The 21,357-nt window shown below is 38.9% G+C and overlaps 1 protein-coding gene and 1 long non-coding RNA gene across 2 annotated transcripts in view; one reads left to right on the top strand and one right to left on the bottom strand.

Annotated features, from left to right (window-relative positions):
* The window catches only part of LOC140594203 (uncharacterized), a 63,835-nt gene extending 50,630 nt beyond the window's left edge, over positions 1-13,205 (bottom strand). The window contains exon 1 of the long non-coding RNA XR_011994840.1: positions 12,772-13,205. This is a non-coding gene — a long non-coding RNA (uncharacterized lncRNA). The remainder of the gene's footprint in view (positions 1-12,771) is intronic.
* A 6-nt stretch (positions 13,206-13,211) lies between these two features.
* The window catches only part of ZSWIM5 (zinc finger SWIM-type containing 5), a 204,213-nt gene continuing 196,067 nt past the window's right edge, over positions 13,212-21,357 (top strand). The window contains exon 1 of the mRNA XM_025991961.2: positions 13,212-14,003. Coding sequence (XP_025847746.2) covers positions 13,409-14,003 — 595 coding nt within the window. The 5' untranslated portion in view covers positions 13,212-13,408. The remainder of the gene's footprint in view (positions 14,004-21,357) is intronic.

Genomic DNA, 21,357 nt, shown 5'->3' on the forward strand with positions numbered 1-21,357 from the left:
GAGATGTCATCATGATCCTCACATTAGAGAGTGGGGGCACATGGAGGCCAGGTAATAAATGGAATTGGGGACAAGTTCTCAACTACAGTGGGCCCACAGACTATCCAGTCCTTTCTAGTTATTTCCCTGGCCGTTAATATGTATAATTGGAGTTCATATACTTGGCATTTGGGGTAACTCCCACATTGAGTTCGTAGCCTATGGGATAAATTATCTTAGTGTGAAAGGCCAAATACATTTGGCCTCTGAAAATGCGCCACTTCCATGCATCCTTGGAGTGGGAGTGGGGGGATAGAGGAGATTAATGTTATATTTAAAGATCAAAAGGATGCAAAGAATCCATCCTACTGTAACTACATTTAATTTGCCAGTCTGACCCCTTCACAAAGGGGATTCTACAGGATGCCTGTAGATTTCCACAAACCTAGATTGGTTGTTAGATTACTCAACCAAGTAGCAGCCCTAAATGTAACTGCTATACCAGACATGGCATCATTGTTAAATTAGATTAATATGGCCTGAGGTTCATAGTATGTAGCCATTAAGTTGGCAAATGCATTCTTTTCTATCTTACTCGAGAAAAAGGATCAGAAAGAATTATGTTCACATGGAACATAGTTATTGTATTAGGATTATTCAGAGAAAGAGAACCATTAGGATTATACATATGCACACATTAGGAGATACACACACACACACACACACACACACACACACACATACACATACACACTGGTATTCCTTTGCCCCGTAACTATGAACAGAGAAAACAATCCTGGGATTATTATTAAGGGCTCAGAATCCTAAGGACTGAGGGTTTGGGTCATACTACTAAGCAAGCTCTAAGACCTGCTTAGCTGACAGCTGAGTGTGAGAGGTATTTAGAATAGATAAATTGAGGATGAAGATGAGGATGAAGTTTTGGCTCTAAGACCAACACTTCAGCAATGAGGGTCGTAGTTCACTCCACCAATCTTCCTCTTCTGAGTTTCCTCTTAGTTACAGAACCATAGAGGATCTGCTTCTTGATCCTGCATGGAAAAGTATATCTGTGAGGTAAAAGAATGGACTGTGGCAGCCATGAAAGTGTTCTTCTTTGATCTCTGGCTTCAGGGATCATATTTATTGATCATCTTAGCTGCTGTGCTCTAAAATCCATTCCTGCATCCACTCAGAGGCCATGGTTTCCACATGTTGCTCCACTCATTAAGTATAGAAGGAGTACTAAGGCAGGCCTGTTTCTCGGAGATGGAAGACTCTTCTGATGGGTGATTTTGGTCTTGCCTAAATTTCTTAGAACTACATTGCAGCCTAAGACTCTTCTACTTAACTAACCTGCCTTTCCTTTGTCCTCTTTCTGCATTGAGGTCTGATGGCTCTCACAGTATTCCCTAGTTCCTAGCTCCTCTGCATGTTCCCCATCAAGCATAACCTCTAATAAATCTCTTACACATCTAATCCTGTCTGGACTAACATACATACCAAGTGTCCATCAGAGAGAAGGGGTAAGCAATGTGTGCTACATTTATATAATGGGAATACTACTGAGAATTAGAACAGATACACCTGAATAACACAGATGATTCTTAAAGACATGCTTAGTGAAAAAAGCATACATAAAAGAATTCATACTGTATGATTCCATTTAAATGAATTATGGTTCTTTCTGGGGGAATGGATATTGACTAGAAAGGAGTACAAGGGGACTCCTTTGTCCCCAAATTCCAGACATCCCCAAATTCCAGAAAGTTCTGGAAATAATCCCAGAATGGAATTGGAATGGAATGATAGAAATGTTTTTTTTAAAGATGTTATTTATGAGAGGGAGCAAGAGAGTGGGAGCATGAGCAGGGGGAGGGGCAGAGGGAGAGGGGAGAACCAGACTCCCCACTGAGCAGGGAGCCCAATATGGGGCTCCATCCCAGGACCCTGGTATCATGATCTGAGCCCAAGGTAGACGCTTAACCAACTGAGCCACCCAGGTGCCCCCGATAGAAATGTTCTATATTTTGATCTGTGTGTTGGCCCCATGTGTGTGTATATATGTAAAAAGTCATCAAGCTGTATGCTTAAGATTGGTTCATTTTAGTGCATGTAAATTATACCTCAATAAAATACTGAAAAAATAATAAAGTTGATTTATTGGCTCATGTAACTGGATATTAACAGGCATAGGGGGCTTCAAGTAGGTTTGATTCAGCTGTTCAACAATGCCATCAGAAATCTAATTATTTTCTATCTTTTTCATCAGCTTCAACCTAAGTCTAGCTTTCCCTTTGTATACGTGACATGCTAAACAATCTCCTCTTCTATGTCAGGACACTAAGAGAATTGCTTCCAAAGGCTCTCCTAAAACAGTGAGAACATTTTTTTTTTCCTGGAAGTTGCTAGCAAACCACATGTCTTATTGGCCCCAATGAGTTATGTTCATTCCTGAACCAATCTCTATGACCAGGGATATGCCATTCACTGACTGACTTATATTTGCTTATCTCTGAGTGAATACCTTTAGAATGGGGTATGGGATTATTTCAATCAATTAGGTTGGGGCTAACCCTTGGAGCTAAATTCCTTTAATTTAGTGTGGCTATTCCACACTGAAGAGGGGTGTAATGGATTTAAGGAAAACAACCACAAAGTCTACTATAAGAAATATGGCAGAGTTGGGTAATAAGTCCAATTGGTTCAATATTGTTTTAATCATGGGTTTCTTTTCCATTTCCCAAATACCTTTCCCTACCCCTACTTCATCCAGTTTTTAATATATTCCCTTTCAAAGTTAGCATTATCAGCAAGCACAGGTGTCTAGCTTTTACTCCTTGAAAGGGAAACTAGAATAAATGCCATTACTAAACAAATGACTCTAGATTGCATATGGTTTGCTTGCTGGACAATGCCTAAATCTTCATCTGAGTCACACTTTGCCCCTCACTCTCATCTCAGCACTGATTTTTGTTCCATTCCTGAGGGATTGAGGATGTTTCACAAATGCAATTTTATTTTAAGATTTTATTTATTCATTCATGAGAGAGAGAGAGAGAGAGAGAGAGAGAGAGACAGGCAGAGGGAGAAGCAGGCTCCACGCAGGGAGCCTGATGTGGGACTCGATCCCGGGTCTCCAGGATCATGCCCTGGGCTGAAGGCGGTGCCAAACTGCTGAGCCACCAGGCTGCCCACAAATGCAATTTAAAAGATTTGTTTTTAAGGTTGGCTCAAAATTTTCCTGACATCAAAAGATCTGTTGTAAGATGTCATATATTCTTCTTGGTCATTGATTTTGATATGTGTGTTTTCACCCAGGACATTGCAATGCTGTAAAAGAAGTATTTTAGACTTCCACAGTCTCTTTGGGATGGGTCAATTCTCTCACTAGAGGAGAGAGATCAAACAGAGTAATATAGATCTAGAGCCACTGCTTATATAGCCACTTGGTGAGAAATAGAAAAAGGCACCCAGATGCAACCCTTTAGGTGCAGGGCTCAGCAAATGGAGTGCAGGCTGGATTTCAACCCCTAGACCTAGATGCTCTATGCCCTCTACAGGACTTTACCATCTCCATGTCACACATTGCCATAGCCTCCTAATTTATCTTCTGACTCTAGACACTTAATGCTTCTCCTCATTCATCCTGCACACTTCTGTCTGATTAATTTTCCTGAAATATTTCCTTTTATCATGTTATTTTCCTGCCCAAAACATCTTTTTCAACTTCTTTCAGCCAACCTAAGGGAGTTCAGGTTCTTTAGCATTTTAAAGTTTTGTGTGACGTCTTTTAAGTCTTCTTTGCAGTACTTTTCTGCTACAATACTTACCACAGTCTTAGTGTTCCAATCAACATGGAGCACTTGCTGTTCCCAAACACATTTTGCATATTCATAAATATCTTATACACCATATTATTACCTTCTGTATTTATATATTTATGTATTTATTTAATGTCTGTTTCCCAAACTAGACTATAAGCTCTACATTATATGTTGACTTTTGTATTTAAAGCAATAGAACAACCAACATTAACATCAACAATTGTTTTAATCTGAACCAGTATTTAGACTAGTCCTTGAAAAGAGCTAGCAGATGTCAACAATGGGCTCACATTGCCCTCAATAACACTACTGACCTCTGTATTTACTCCACACAAGCCACATATCAACAAGGCCTTACTTTGGGTATCATTATTATTCCACCTGCTGATATTTCCAGTGTATTTTGGTCTCTCTCTTATAAGTCACTGCTGCTTTTCCTTTTCCTTCTCACCTTCCCCCTCTCCTTCATCTTGTTTTTGCCCTCTTTTTCCTTTTTCTTTCCTTGAGTTTCACTATTTGACTATAGCCAATGAATGGTTCTCATGCTTCATTGAGAAGTCTAATTGCTTATTCCCTTTTAAGTGAATCAATCTGAGAACTTCTTTCTAGCCAAATTTGAGTCCTTGTCCAGGAAAGAGAATATATATTCACTTTCATGCTATCCTTACAAAAGCCTTTGGCTCTTAGGTGAGACAACTATGGTACAGAAATGAAATTTCACTAGGCTCAGAATTCAACAACATGGATTTGAGTTCTGTCACTCACTTGCTAGTGACCTTGATTAAGAAACAACTTTTTGAACCTTTCTTCATTGGTAAAATGGGATAAAGGTGCTAATCAGTTAGGGATGAATAAGAGAGTTTACTAAGCAGCGTTTAGGGCTTTATTTTATTTTATTTTTAAAAAGATTTTATTTATTTACTCATGAGAGACAGAGAGAGAGAGAGAGAGAGAGAGAGAGAGAGGCAGAGACACAGGCAGAGGGAGAAGCAGGCTCCAACAGGGAGCCCGACGTGGGACTTGATCCCAGGTCTCCAGGATCACGCCCTGGGCTGAAGTGGCGCTAAACTGCTGAGCCACCCAGGCTGCCCTAGGGCTTTATTTTGATCTGAAATAAGAATTAAATTAGTATTTTTGGTCAACGCAACTCAGTGAATTTTCTTCAACACTGCTTTATTTTCCAGCTGAAACTGTAAAACACTGTATCAATTTTAAATATCATTATTATTAGATGTCCTTGCTTCCTTATCTTTTGGCAACTTGCTCTATCAATTCCCAGTCCCAGATCAGGGCTAGACTGTTTTAATTAATTTAGTATCCTTTGGGGATCTCTGGGTGGCTCAGCGATTTGGTGCCTGCCTTTGGCCCAGGGCGTGATCCTGGAGTCCCGGGATCGAGTCCTGCGTCAGGTTCCTGGCATGGAGCCTGCTTCTCCCTCCTCCTGTATCTCTGCCTCTCTTTCTCTCTATGTCTATCATAAATAAATAAATAAATAAATAAATCTTAAAAAAATAGTATCCTTTGCTATATTTAACTTATAATGCCTCACATAAAATGGTTTATTCATTTTATTTGTTTCAAAATGGCACAAATACCAGAAAACAAAAAATGTAGCTTCATAGTCTATAAAAAAAAATCACTCTGCTACTCTAAGGTACAGTGCTGATATTACTAAATATTCATTGTATCAGTTTTCAGGAACAATATGGCAGAAGCACTTTATTTTTATTTTTTTTCAGAAACACTTTATTCAGGGAAATTTTTCTTTTCCTATGTCATCTGAATTGAGGCCACTAATAACTAACTCATGACCAGATTATTGGAATAGGTTCCTATGTCTTCCATTTTTTTCCCCTTCAAATAGGTTCTCTGCATTATAGCCAGATCACTCACCCATTTATTCATAAAATGTTTACTGAGAATCTATTATATACTAACTACAAAGCACAGACGAATGGGAGGAAAGATGTGAAAAAACAAACAGAAAATAGGTTATACTCAGTTTTGTAATGTTATATAGCTGTCTAATAACCTTGGTTTCCCATTGTTCATTCTGTATACTCAACTTCAAATTCCTTACCTGGCATTTAAGATTATCCATAATTTGGCTTTTTTTCCCCCCACGATTTGGCTTTAAAAGACCCTTCTAATCTTTATTTTTCATTATTATAGCCAAATGGATTTTTTAAAAGATTTTATTTATTCATGAGAGACACATAGAGACACAGGCAGAGGGAGAAGCAGCCTCCTCCACAGGGACCCAATGCAGGACTCAATCCCAGGATCCTGGGAACACACCCTGGGCCAAAGGCAGAGGCTCAACCGCTTAGCCACCCAGGCATCCCTAGCTACATGGATTTTTAAAAACTGTTCCATTAAAATGTTTTGTACTTTTCAAAGCTTTTGGGTTTCTGTTGAAGTAGCTCAACTCAATTTAAATTCCTTCCCTAAGCCTTTGGGCCTTTTGAATTATACTCATTCTCCAAGATCTAGATGAAAGAAGACTATAGTAGAGCTCATCTCACAGTTTCTACTAAAGTGATCCTTCTGATTCCCAAAATAATCACTGCTTCTTCAAGTCACTTGACAATCCTTTGAAGCTTCTTGTACCTATTGCTTTTTTGTATTCTTTCAATCTTCTACTGTTATTTAACTTTTCCTGTGTTTCATTTTATCTTACTAACTGGATGTTAAGCTACCAGAAGTGAAATTATTTCCTGTTTAATGGTATCTTGGAAAAGATCTAGCCATCACTAAGGCCACAAAATAAATATGAGTAATAATAAAATATTTAGTTCTTTAAAAAATATTAGCAAAGAAGACTCATATAAATGAAGAGATAACTACATTTATGAAGCCTGAATTACTATTTTTTTAATGAAGACTGAATTATAAAAATATTAGCTGTCCCCAAGAAATTCAATGTAATTCCAAGAAAAATCCCTGCAGGGAAATACAAATCAAAATCACAATGAGACACCCTTACACCAGTCAGAATGGCGAAAATTAACAAGAGAAGAAACAACAAATGTTGGAGAGGATGTGGAGAGAAGGGGGAACCCTCTTGCACTGTTGGTGGTAATGCAAACTGGTACAGCCACTTTGGAATACAGTGTGGAGTTTCCTCAAGAAGTTAAAAAGAGAGCTACCCTACGACCCAGCAATTGCACTACTGGGTATTTACCCCAAAGATAACAGATGTAGTGAAATGCCAGGACACCTGCACCCCAATGTTCATAGCAGCAATGTCCACAATAGCCAAATTGTGGAAGGAGCCACAATGTCTTCAACAGATGAATGGATAAAGAAGATATGGTATATATACACAATGGAACATTATTAGTCATCAGAAAGGACGAATACCCACCATCTGCTTTGACGTGGATGGAACTGGAGGGTATTATGCTGACTGAAGTAAGTCAATCGGAGAAGGACAATCATCATATAGTTTCACTCACACATGGAATATAAGAGATAGTGAAAGGGATTATAGGGGAAGGAGGGGAACTGAGTAGGAAAAATTAGGGAGACAAACCATGAGAGATTCCTAACTCTGAGAAACAAAGGGTTGTGGAAGGGGAGTGGGCAGGGGGATGGGGTAACGGGTGATGGGCACTGAGAAGGACACTTGATGGGATGAGCACTGGTGTAATACTATATGTTGGTAAATCGAACTTAAATAAAAACAAATGTAAAAAAATAAATAGTTACCATACGAAACACCAATACCAGGAAAAAAAAGAAAAGAAAAATCCCTGCAGGACTTTTTTGAAACATACTAAGATTGGTGCATGGATAGCAAAAACAAATTTGAAAAACAAGGACAAAGAAGGGAGATTCATCCTACCAGTTATCTAAACATTTCCAAAGTTAGTTACTTATTACCAAATTATTAAGAAAAATGTATTTTTGTAATAGGAAGAGGTAAAAAGGTAGGTAGGTGAAACAGAAAAAAAAAGGACCAGAAACAAACCTACAGATGTAAGACAATTTGGTACATCACAAATCAATTCAGGAAAGGCTGAACTATTTGACAAATGATTTTAGAGCAATTACCAACTGCCTTCATAGAAAAAAAAATTAAAATTACATCCATAGAAAGAAAAAAAATTCTACTAGGAAAAAAGGCCAAAAAGTGAAAATATTTCAAAACGACTAGAAGAAAATACAGACCAGGTAAAGCTTCCTTAAATAAGCTAAAATATGTGCAAAACTTAAAAGAATAGTTAGGTAATTTGGTGTCGCCAAAATTTAAAATCTCAGTATAGCAAAATATAATAAAAAACATAATAAAATTAAAAGACAGAACACATACTGGAAGAAGATATTTGCAATGTATATAACAAAGAAATTCTATCCAGAACACATAAATTACTACAAATCAAAAAAATTTAAACAATCCAATAGAAAAAAAATGTAATTAGGCAAAATATAGAAGAGGTATATTGTGGCCAAGAATATGTAAAGTGATGTTCAACCTCACCAGTAACCAAATAAAAATAAAGCATAAATACTTCTTGTTAATCAGCTGTTAAAAATTAAGTCTGACAATATTGCATATTGCTTATTGGTAAGAATATAGGGAAATAGTATTCTTACTCAGTGCTTGTGGGAGTTGGTTGTTGTAGCCAATATCCAATATGGCTTTCACTGATCCTTGCCTCTTCCTTGGTGTTCACACTTTTGTAGTCTTTTCCCACACTGAGTCAGAACTGTTCTGAGAAAATAGAATATGGGGATCCCTGGGTGGCGCAACGGTTTAGCAAAAGCTTCTTATCTTGATGAAGTCCCAATAGTTCATTTTTGCTTTTGTCTCTTTTGCCTTCGTGGATGTATCTTGCAAGAAGTTACTGTGGCCAAGTTCAAAAAGGGTGTTGCCTGTGTTCTCCTCTAGGATTTTGATGGAATCTTGTCTCACATTTAGATCTTTCATCCATTTTGAGTTTATCTTTGTATATGGTGAAAGAGAGTGGTCTAGTTTCATTCTTCTGCATGTGAATGTCCAATTTTCCCAGCACTATTTATTGAAGAGACTGTCTTTCTTCAAATGGATAGTCTTTCCTCCTTTATCAAATATTAGTTGACCATAAAGTTCAGGGTCCACTTCTGGGTTCTCTATTCTGTTCCATTGATCTATGTGTCTGTTTTTGTGCCAGTACCACACTGCCCTGATGATCACAGCTTTGTAGTACAACCTGAAATCTGGCATTGTGATGCCCCCAGCTATGGTTTTCTTTTTTAAAATTCCCCTGGCTATTCGGGGTCTTTTCTGATGCCACACAAATCTTAAAATGGTTTGTTCTAACTCTCTAAAGAAAGTCTATGGTATTTTGATAGAGATTGCATTAAACGTGTAAATTGCCCTGGGGAACATTGACATTTTCACAATATTAATTCTGCCAATCCATGAGCATGGAGTATTTTTCCATCTCTTTGTGTCTTCCTCAATTTCTTTCAGAAGTGTTCTATAGTTTTTAGGGTATAGATCCTTTACCTCTTTGGTTAGGTTTATTCCTAGGTATCTTATGCTTTTGGGTGCAATTGTTAATGGGATTGACTCCTTAGTTTCTCTTTCTTCAGTCTCATTGTTAGTGTATAGAAATGCCACAGACTTCTGGGCATTGAATTTGTATCCTGCCACGCTACCAAATTGCTGTATGAGTTCTAGCAATCTTGGGGTGGAGGCTTTTGGGTTTTCTATGTAGACTATCATGTCATCGGTGAAGAGGGAGAGTTTGACTTCTTCTTTGCCAATTTGAATGCCTTTAATGTCTTTTTGTTGTCTGATTGCTGAGGCTAGGACTTCCAGTACTATGTTGAATAGCAGTGGTGAGAGTGGACATCCCTGTCTTGTTCCTGATCTTAGGGGAAAGGCTACCAGTGCTTCCCCATTGAGAATGATATTTGCTGTGGGCTTTTCGCAGATGGCTTTTAAGATGTTGAGGAACGTTCCCTCTATCCCTACACTCTGAAGAGTTTTGATCAGGAATGGATGCTATATTTTGTCAAATGCTTTCTCTGCATCTAATGAGAGGATCATATGGTTCTTGGTTTTTCTCTTGCTGATATGATGAATCACATTGATTGTTTTAGGAGTGTTTATGGGCTATTTTGAGCTAGAATCACACAGTTAAGCTGCTCCCAAATTCCTTACTCATAGAAATTGTGAGAGATAATAATTCCTAGGGTTATTTGAAACCTCTTAAGTTTTAGAGTTGTTCTCAGCATTAATAACTAATATGGTATAGCTACGTTGGAACACAAATTGGCAACATTTAGCAAAACTGAAGTTATTTCTATCCTATGATCAGTAATTCCATTCTGGCTATATGCCAAGGAGACATTCTGGAATATATGCTCAAAGAACAAAGATGTTCATTGAGGCACTGAGTGTTCATTGAAGTACTATTTGTAATACTTAGTAATAATAAAAAGGGAACATGTAAACATCCATCATTAGTGAAGTACATACATAAATAATAGCTAACATTTATTGAGTACTTACCACGTGGTAAGTACTATTCCATTCAATTCACATATATTAATTACAAAACAAACTATGTAAGAACTCTTATTATTCCCATTTTATAAATTTGAAAACTGAGGCATGGAGGGTTTAAGTAACTTCTTTATATATAGCTAACAAATGATGGAGGGAGGCTTTGAAATAAAATGTGATATATTGTCAAGAAGGTATATTTTTATAGCACTTAGAAGGAATGAGTGAGTTGTTTGTGTATCAATATGCATGGAAAAAAGAAGGGTACCAGTATGTTAGGCAGTGTGATACCATTTAATTAATTAAGATACACAGGAAACAATGTTACACTTCCACGTAATTTAAAAATGGGCTGCAAACTATGGTTGTACTTGCTCTGGGAATGCTAAATGCAGAGGGTTGAAGTGGACTTTTGATATATTAAGTAATAATTATTAATTCTGAGTGGTGAGAATATGGGTGTAGGTTATGTTATTCTTTGTACTTTTCTATATTGTTTAATGTTCTCAAAATAAAGAAAGAGCACCTAGTTAAATCAAACTCATAAGAAACAAACTTTGTTTTTTTTAAAGATTTATTTATTTGAGAGAGAGAGTGCTCAAGGTGGGGAGGGGCAGGAGAGGGAGGGAAAAACTTTAGCAGACTCTATGCTCAGTAGAGCCTCATGCAGGGCTCGATCTCACCACCCTAAGATCTCCACCCAGTTGGATACTTAACCAACTGCACCACCAAGGTACCCCTCAAACTTAACTTTTAATAAATATGTTTAAGTGACATTTCTTCCTATGTCCCAACGTCTATTAATCATATTTACCAGCTGCTGATTAAATCAGAGTAACATATTCATTGACTCAAAAATCAAGTATTTTTTGAGATCTTCCATGTGTAAAGCATTATGGCAAGTGATAGAGATAGGCCCTTCCTTACACAGAAATGGTTTCTGCCTTTACATTCTCATACCTGTAGTCTAGTTAGGGAGAAAGGCATTAAAGAAATCCCGCCCCCCCCCCCCCAAACCTGTAAGTTCTAGGAGGGAGAAGAATGAATGCCATGGAAGTCTAATTGTAGTATCAGATTTAAGAAGGAGTAGAGATTATGCTATTTCACAACAAACAATTAAGACGTCTATAGATATAAATCCATTTATTGATATCGAGTACTACATAAACACTTGATTTGAAATATTTGTAATCCTTACAATTATATGAGCATAATTACTAGCTCCCTTTTACAAATCATTTAAGTGAGTCATGACTAGCATCCCACAAGTAATAAGTGTGATTGACAACCAATTCTGCCTCTACAGCCTATGCTCTGTATTTCTGAGGTTATAGCAAAACTAAACTACTACTTTGGCTCGGTTGTCTTCAATCATTTACTCTCTTCTTACTTTACCCTAGAACTCGTTCATTTTAAAGGTTGACTGCAATTAAAGGACCATACAGTTCTTGGAATATTTTAAAGTTATAGAGATTAGTCAGCAAATCTGAAATAATGAGTTTTCTTTTCTTTTCTTTCTTTTTTTTTTTTTTTTGTAAATCCATTTAAGATTATTTATCTATGAGAAAGAGAGAGAGAGAGAGAGAGAGAGAGAGAGAGGCAGAGACACAGGCAGAGAGAGAAGCAGGCTCCACGCAGGGAGCCCAACGTGGGACTCCATCCCTGGACCCCAGGGTCACGCCCTGGGCCCAAGGCAGGTGCACTAAACCGCTGAGCCACCCAGGGATCCCCAATAATGAGTTTTCTTGACCGAGCAACAGTCGGCCGCTTACAATTCAGTGTTGTTTCTGGAGGAATTAGTGAAGTTGCTGTTCTTGAGCATCCACTATATGCCAGGCAGAAGATAAATTATAGTGAAGAAAATACTTGTGAGTGATCCTGGCTCTCATGGAGTTTACACGCAGGTGGACAGACATTACACAAATGTTTTTTTAAAAAATGTGTACAATTGGGATCCCTGGGTGGCGCAGCGGTTTGGCGCCTGCCTTTGGCCCAGGGCGCGATCCTGGAGACCCCAGGATTGAATCCCACGTTGGGCTTCCGGTGCATGGAGCCTGCTTCTCCCTCTGCCTATGTCTCGGCCTCTCTCTCTCTCTCTCTCTCTCTCTCTGTGACTATCATAAATAAATAAAAATTTTTAAAAATGTGTACAATTTGTTGTAATTGTCGTAATACAGAGGTGTAAAAAACTGAGCCAAGTGAGAAAAACATCAAAGACCTAATTTAGACTGGTGGCAGAGGATCAGAGAATTCTACCAAAAACACACACAGAAATTGTTTTCTTTCCTAGGGTGCAAGGTGCTAAACCCGCCCAAACCTGGGAGGGTGCAGCCGCCCGGGCGGTGAGACCTTGGCGTCCCACTGTCCAGGCACCGGCCGGTGCAGCTTTGATCGGCTCTGGAGGGGACCGCCGACTTCATCCTACGTCACTGCGGCGTGAGGAAAGTTTACATCACTCGAACTTACCGGTTTTTTTCCCCGGTGTCTTCCCAGCATCTTTCTGCCGGCTCCTCTGCTCGGCGGTCTCCTGTCATTACTTCTACCACAGCAGCCTGGTTTCGAACTTTCTCTCAGCCTGTGCCCGGCAAGCCTAGAAGTTCGCGGAGGCGGCTCCTCGGAGGGCTCCCGGCCCGGCCATTTCTCTTGGCCCCACAGTCCAGCCCTCCTCCTGGCCGGGCGGCAGGTGGGCTCGTGGCGCGCCGGTCGGCCGCTGCGCGCGGCGCTCCTCGCCCCTAGGTGGCCGTCGGCCCCGCGCAAGCGCTCGGCGCGCGTTCTGGGCTGTCTGCGCCTGGCGCGCGCCACCAGCCGGCGCTCGCTCCCGCCCCCTCTCGCGCCCGTGGCGGCCCGGACGGCGCGCGCCGCCTCACGCTAGTCCTGAGGCCGCCCTCGTCGGCGCTTGCGGCGCGCGCACCGGGCCGGCCCAGGCTCCCCACTCGGGCCGGCCGGCTCGCGGGGTTGCTCGCCCCGCCCCCCGGCGCCGCAGTTGGGCGCTTGCGCGGGGCGCGTGGCCGTGGCCGGGGTCTCCGCCGCAGTCGGTGCCGCCGCCGCCGCCTCCGCCGCCGCCGCCGCCGCCGCCTCCGCCTCAGTCAGTCAGTTCCCAGCAATGGCGGAAGGAGGTGAGCGAGAGGAGCTGCTCTCGCCGTCGCCGGTCTCTCCGGCTAAGCGCCTGTGCTCGTGGCCCAGCCCGCAGGCTCACCACCCTCGCGGTTCGCCCGGGGCGGCCAGCGGCGGGGTGGGGGGCGTCGGCGGCAGCTGCCTGGCCCCCGGGGCCCGCCCCCACCTGCAGCCGGAGTCCCTGCTGGACTGCGCCGCCAAGACGGTGGCGGAAAAGTGGGCGTACGAGAGGGTGGAGGAGCGCTTCGAGCGGATCCCGGAGCCCGTGCAGCGCCGCATCGTCTACTGGTCCTTCCCGCGGAATGAGCGGGAGATCTGCATGTACTCCAGTTTCCAGTACCGCGGCGGCCCCGGCGCTGGAGCGCTTGGCGGCGCCGCGGGGGCTTCGCCGGCCGAGGAGGGGCCGCCGCCGCCCCCCGGGGCCGCCGCTCCGACCAGCTCCGCCCCCGGGGCCGCCGCGGCGGGGTCATCCCCCGGGCTGGGCACAGCGGCCGGAGCGGTGGGCGGCGGCGGCGAGGGGCTGCCGTTCCGCCGGGGCATCCGTCTGCTGGACAGCGGCTCGGTGGAGAACGTGCTGCAAGTCGGTAGGTGCTCGCCCGGCTCCTCTCTGGTGCCTGGCCTTCTTTTCCGCAGGTGCCTTCTCTCTGCCGGAGCCCGGGGCCGAGATTCAGGCTTTCTTGTCCAACTCTTGTTCCCATGCCGAAGGACACAGTAGTCACATAAAAAACTTTTCTCAACATTTCATTCAGGTCCACTGCTGCTCTTTCCCCCACTGGCCCTCTACCCCATTTCTTTTTGTTCGAAGAGCAAATAGATCTCTCTTTTCTTTTTTTACTCTTTATTCTACACTCCATACCAAAGGCAAAAGGATGGAAAGGAATGCCTCTTTGGATGCAATAATTTCAGAAATGCGTTTTTAAAATTTTAAGTTTGGAGAGAAGAAAATTCTTAGTGAATCTGGAGCAAGCAGCCTTACAGGGAATGTTTGAGGGACAGGCTGTCAGAGGCAATCTGCAGATTTAGCAGATTGAAGCTGGGTATAATTAACTTTAAAATTGGAAAAAAAAATACTGTGCATTTCAGACAATTAAAATTATCTGCCTTAATTTTTTTTTTTTTTCCCTTGGACCAGTGGTACTTGGGAATCTAGGCTGCGGACTTAACAATAACCGAAGATGGAAATGTGACAGCTCTCTTCTCTACACCCCCACCCAAGGAAAAAAAAAAGCCACACAATCTGGAGTGGGGGTGGGGTCTGTCTTCCTTGTCAGACTAGGGTAAATCAAAAGCTGGTTACGTTGGGTTTTTCAAATGCTTCTCATTTAATGAGTCTTCGGATTTGCTTTTGTTTTTATCTTTTTTGGTTGTGGAAAAGTGAAAAATGATTTCTTTTACTCCTCCGGATCGTCTAGTCAATTTGTTAATCCTACTAAATACACAGATACAGTAGAAGACTTGAATAGTGGAATAGGGAGAAAGGGGAAAAATGACATTGTTTAACATTGAATTGATGTGTAGAAAATTAAAACACTGAATTTTTTTTCTATTTGGGTTATTGTAACATTCTGGAAGTGCATATTATGCATTTTATTGCCCTGTATATGCTCATATTTATTGAAAAAATATTGATTTTTGAAAGGAGTTGGAGAAGGGTTGTTTTTAGAATTAAACAAGCACTGGAACACATACACAGGCACGCCAGACATCTAGCTTTCTTTCCCCCAGGTAAAACTAATATATTTGAAAAAAATTTTTTTTGAAGAGTGGTGCATTGTGGTGTTTCATATAAAGCAATCTACTTCTGGTTATTGAGAATCATTGAATCCTCTGTTTCTTTTTAAACAACAGTATATCACAATTTGTTTTGCAAATGTGAAATGTAAATTTATCTAAATTCATCCTGTGTCAGAAAACAGTGACAGTGGATTGAGAAAGTTTTCTTTGGAAAAGGCTAGCTTGTCCTTTGTGCATTTGTGTTTTTGAAAGAATGAGTTGAATAATCAGATAATTAAAGTGTTCAGCTTTAGTACTAAATATTAAAAATATGAAGGTGAATGTCTATTAGTCTGTAAACTTTGTATGAGTTTTGATCAGCTTTTATAATTCTTGTTTAAAATATTTTAAATAGAAAAATGTCAATTTAAGCAGTCTTTTTATAGTAAGGGATGGACTTGAAAGAATTTTCAAACTTGAGAGGGCAAATGAGCTACAGGAAGAGTTTTAAAAGGGTGTATATCTTTTAAGTGACTATAATGTCAAATTCCAAATGAAATCAGATTTTGTGGATGATCCAGGTCATGTTTAAATCAGGTATTTTTCTTTCATGATATGACAGTTGGCATGCTTATTGGGGTAATGAGCTCTTGGATGGGAATTGTGAGGTCTGGAGAAAAGACACATAAGCACATTTTCTGATTCTCACTGTGGATTTCATAGATGAAGGTAGGAGAATGAATTATGACTTTTAGATAATGCTATTTGAGAACTGTGAGCTGTGTAATCTTTATTTTTCTTATCTTCATTTATGCTAATGAGTGTGAAAGAGAAGGGTATTCTATTCTGTAGCATTTTGAGTTCTGTATGTTGGCATGAATCACCTTTTTTTTTTGAATCACCTTTTAATACGTGACATTAAGACTCATCTCTCATCTCTTAAAAATGTATGTGACTTAATCTAGATGATAGGCTTTATAAAAGTATTGCCAAGAGATGAGTGAGAAAGTGATTTGTATATAGGAAGATAGTAATCATGTTCTTCCGTTTATAACTTAAACTCAATTTAATTGCTCAGTGGTGCTAATTTTAAAATGCCACATATTTCCTTGCTGTTTGTAAACCAGAGTCATAACCTCAGAATTGGGAAGTTATTGAAGGCTGATGGTTTAGAAAGGAAATGAGATTAGGGTATGTTTATAGCAATATCCTTTTAAGGAAAGAATTCATAAGGGTATTTAAATGGAGAAAATAAAATACCTCAAAATTTTAAAAAACCAAATTTTTAAAAATGAAGAGAACAGCACAACACAAAACAAAAATTTTGAAGGAAAATAGACAATAACAAAAAGACATGTGGAAAGAGTAGGTATATTACATTCTGTAACTTCCGATTACTTTCCACATGGAATCTGGTAATGGGAAGTAATGGACTTACTGAAAAGCAAGTACTGTGTAGAAAACATCAAATTTTGAATCAGAACTGAAACTTCCCCAGCTTGATATAAACAAATGGGAGAACTATAGGTTGTTATCCTCAAAGGATACATTTCTTCTACATAACAGTAGAATCAGAAGTATTGTTCCTTTTAAAAAAGGGAAAATTGTAAATTAGTCTTTTCATGGACATCTGTAAATTTAAAGCTGTGTGAATAGACTTATAGTCTGATCTCTCAGTATTATGACGGTAATAGAGTTCAGATGTTTTAGGTATTTGCTTTCTAACCTGTTTAAGAAGCCCATGGAAATTAGCAGTAGTATAAACTTTGGAAAAAAATACTTATTTAGGAGTCTGCAGATGGTATAAGAATGGAATAATTATAATTTACTAATAGTTTAAGATGTTGACCCTTTTTTGCAACTCATATTTTAAATTAATTTATCTGTGTTTGGTAAAACTTAAAGTAGGTTTGTGTCTTCTCAGGGAAATCTGGATTAATTTAGGGGAAAGAAGCATTAACATGACTAAGAAGAAGTACCCAGGGGTCTTTAGGTGGTCTGACAATGCTCTATGTCTAAACCTAGGTTGTAGTTGTTGGATATCCACCTTATACTAATTCCTTTTGCTGTTCAGTTCCTTTTGCTCAATTGGAATGTATAATTTGAAAGAATTTTCTAACTTAAGGAGACAGATGAGGTACCGGAAAATTTTTAAAAGGGTATATATTTTGTAAGTGACTATAATGTCAAATTCCAAATGAAATCAGATTTTGTGGGTGATCCAGGACATTTGTCTATTATATCTCAACTAAATGCTGTTAAAAATAAATGCAATTGTGCTTTTTTTTTTTTTAAACATTAACGGTTTTTCTTTCTTAAATGCAGAAATGTTTATTTGGATATTTAGATTTTTAAAAAATTAGATGGGCTTTCTGTGCTGGTATATCTTAGCTATATAAATTATATATTAGTATATATATCTTATGTATATTATATATATTCATATATTGTAATTTATGTATTTACCCAGAAATTTTCACAGATTATGACTGTTGACTTTGACAGAACCCCATGTTTTTTTAGTCCATACAGTTTCTAGCAAGTGTAATTTGTCCTTGGATAGTCTTCCAAGATTAGAGCCCCAATGCTAATGTACTACCTTATATGGAAAAAGTATAATTACAAAGACAATAATTAAAAGATCCATTTCAGAAAATTATTCATAGCTTAAATAACAAGTAAAAAGCTTATAATTATGAGTACTTGTATATTATCAATGAACTTCTATGAAATTTTTCTATAGCATAACTTTTGTGAAGTACATTGTGACAAGTATTACTGTTGATTTTTTTTTTTTTAAGATTTTATTTATTCACTCAGGAGAGAGACAGAGAGAGAGAGGCATAGACACAGGCAGAGGGAGAAGCAGGCTTCATGCAGGGAACCCGACATGGGACTTGATCCTGGGTCTCCAGGATCACACCCTGAACTGAAGGCGGCGCTAAAACCGCTGAGCTACCCGGGCTGCCCACTGTTGTTGATTTTTATGTATAATTTGTTTTGATCTGTATTGGGGGGGAACAAAAAATACCCTCACCTAAAAAGCTTTGTAGCATTGTGTTTTTAAGTTAGAATAGCTATTAAAATAATAATAAAACTTCATGTGGGGAAACAATGAATTTATATTTAAGCTGTTCCAGCACAGAAGGTAGCCGCATGCCTTTAGGGGGTAAGTGGTAACATTTTTTAGAGTAGAAACTTACCAAGTTTTAAAACCACACTAGTTCTTTTTAAACAGTAATTTCTATCTTTCTACCTCCCTCCCAATGCACCATACATACATCTTAATATTTAATGAATGTTTGTTGAATAGTGAAGGTTAAGAATGACTTCTCAGTGTTATAAAACTTAAAAAAAAAGTAGTGAAGCTGGATTTTAGTATTCATGTGGTATTAGAAGACTATGGGAAGACTTCATACTTGTGCATATTAATAAATTGATAGCATTAAGTAGTGTGAAATGTTACATGTGTGTATCTTCTGTGTTGACTATCTGTTTTGTGTGAAGAATGGTGACTTATTTTCTTCAAATGAAAGCTTTAGATAAATTCTTACTGAAGGTGATTTTCTCAAAGATAGAGCTTTAGATTAAAAAAATTTATTTAAATTCTAGTTAATTAACATACAGCGCAATATTGGTTTCAGGAGTAGAATTCAGTGATTAGAGCTTTGGATTTGAAAGATAATGAATAAACTAAAGATAGTGGATTTTATTTTAGAGATTATCTCCATTTTAGGAATTAAAAAAATACATTATTGAAGTTGAGTACAAACTCTAAAATTTTGAAGTGAAAGGGCTGGAAATTTACTTATGCCTATGTGAAACAATTTCATTTATGTTGTTTCAACAATGGCTATTAAAAATCAAGACTTAACTATCAGTATTCTATTATGATGATGGTTATATAAATATATGTAAATATGTTAAAATATATAGAACTGTACCCAGTCAAGTTTACTGTATTATACCTTAGAGAATAACTTCTAAAAATCAAAGCATTAATATGTCAGTAAATTAATGAATGAATACAAAAGTGATACTGAAATGCTGTATTAGTTTCCTATGGCTGCTGTAATAAAGTGCCACAAACTGTGTGGCTTAAAACAACACATATTTATTGGCTTACAATTCTGGAGGCCAGAAGTCTGAAATCAAGATGTGGCACAGCCATGCTCCCTCTGAAACCTATAGGAGAGTTCTTCCTTGCTTTTTCCTAGCTTCTGGGGGTTTGCTGGCATTCCTTGGCACATAACTCTAATCTCTGCCTTTGTTGTCACATGGCATTCTTGCTATGTGTCTCTATCTTCACATGGCCATTTTATAAGGATAGCAGTCATATTGGATTAGGGGCCCACCCTACTCCAGTATGACCTCATTTTAACTAATTACATGTGCAGTGACCCTATTTCCAACTAAGGTCACATTCTGAGGTGCTGGGGGTTAGGAACTTCAACATACCATTTTTAGAGGGACATAACTCAATTCATAACAGCTTCTCATACTTATTTCTTATTGTATAACAGTTTCATGTGAATTTTAAACTTTTTTACATTGGATATGGCTTAAATTAGAAATCACATTCATTTTATTAGGTAAACATTACTTCAATTTAATTGATTTGATTTGCATGATTGATATTATTTAGTATTTTTAGTACATGTGGAACTTTTTTGACAAGTAGGTGGTTATTTAAAGGTTAAACCTGTCATTTTTTTATAAATGATGACTGCAATACAGCACTCGGTATATATGCATGGATGAACAGATTACTGTAGGAGTTTTTTTTGTCTTTGGAAATAGGTTACCCTGAAAGCATATGAACCTTGTTTTACTCTGTTTCCAAATCCAAGTTAATATGGCTTAGAATTAGTGTTTGATATTAGACTACAACTCATTCCAGATCACTTTTCTGTATATTTTCTACCTTCTAGCTTATTTATAGGCTTGTTTCTTTCCTGATACAGGCAGTATGTTTCTTGGCCTTATTTATGTATTTATTTATTTATTTATTTTTAAATTTTCATTTATTTATTTATGATAGTCACAGAGAGAGAGAGAGAGAGAGAGAGAGAGAGGCAGAGACACAGGCAGAGGGAGAAGCAGGCTCCATGCACCGGGAGCCCGACGTGGGATTCGATCCTGGGGTCTCCAGGATCGCGCCCTGGGCCAAAGGCAGGCGCCAAACCGTTGCGCCACCCAGGGATCCCTCTTGGCCTCTTTTAGCTTGTCATTGAACTAGTATGCCAGGGAAATTACACTCATTTTAATACTAGCTTTAGCATTATGTTATCATCTGCTAACTTACTGTTACTTTTTATAATCATATGTAGCCAACTGATTAATTTTTGGTTTTCAGCATTGAAAGCATTTTTTACCCCCTTAGAATGCATAATGTGACATGCCCTATGTTGGTGTTCAGTAAATGTTCCTTAAATAAACGAGTAAATTGTTAAATATTTATTTATTTAGATTTTATTTGTTCATGAGAGATACAGAAAGAGAGGTAGAGACATAGGTAGAGGGAGAAGCAGGTTCCAAGTAGGAAGCCTGATGTGGGGGGACTTGACCTGGGACTCTGGGATCATGCCCTGAGCCAAAGGCAGATGCTCAACTGCTGAGCCACCCAAGCGTCCCAAATGATTTTTTAATATTTATGTAATATGGACATATCTCTTCATTGATTTATATGTAATGGGAGCCTAGGAGATATATTGGCATTTTGTAATTTCTGGGTGTGTCTGATTTTTAAAACATTAGATAGATTAAAAAATACCCTTGAAACTTATTATTAACTAGTTCTTGATTCACTCATTGAATTTTTTAAAAGATTTTATTTATTTTAGAGAGAGTGTGTATGTGAGAGTGGGGACACGGGCAGAGGGAAAGGGAGAGAGAAAAATCCCAAGCAGACTCAGTGCTGAGGTTGGAGCTTGATGTGGGGGCTTGATTCCATGACTCTGAGATCATGACCTGAGCTGAAATTAGAGTCTGATGCTTAACTGACTGAGCCCCTCATTCATTGAATATTTAGTCACTTGTTTTGTGTAAGTCTCAATAAATAACTGTTTACCTGCTTTTAGTGGACCTCATTCCAAAATATTTTCCTACGTTAGAATAGAAACCCAAGGTGGACACTAAAGCCTAAGTGTCTAAGGAGTACATTATGTTGACATTTTTTGTAGGTAAGTGGTTATAAACTGAGTGGGTACTTGACTCTACGATTCT

This window comes from Vulpes vulpes, chromosome 10 (genome assembly GCF_048418805.1).
Source record: "Vulpes vulpes isolate BD-2025 chromosome 10, VulVul3, whole genome shotgun sequence".
NCBI classification, from domain to species: Eukaryota; Metazoa; Chordata; class Mammalia; order Carnivora; family Canidae; genus Vulpes; species Vulpes vulpes.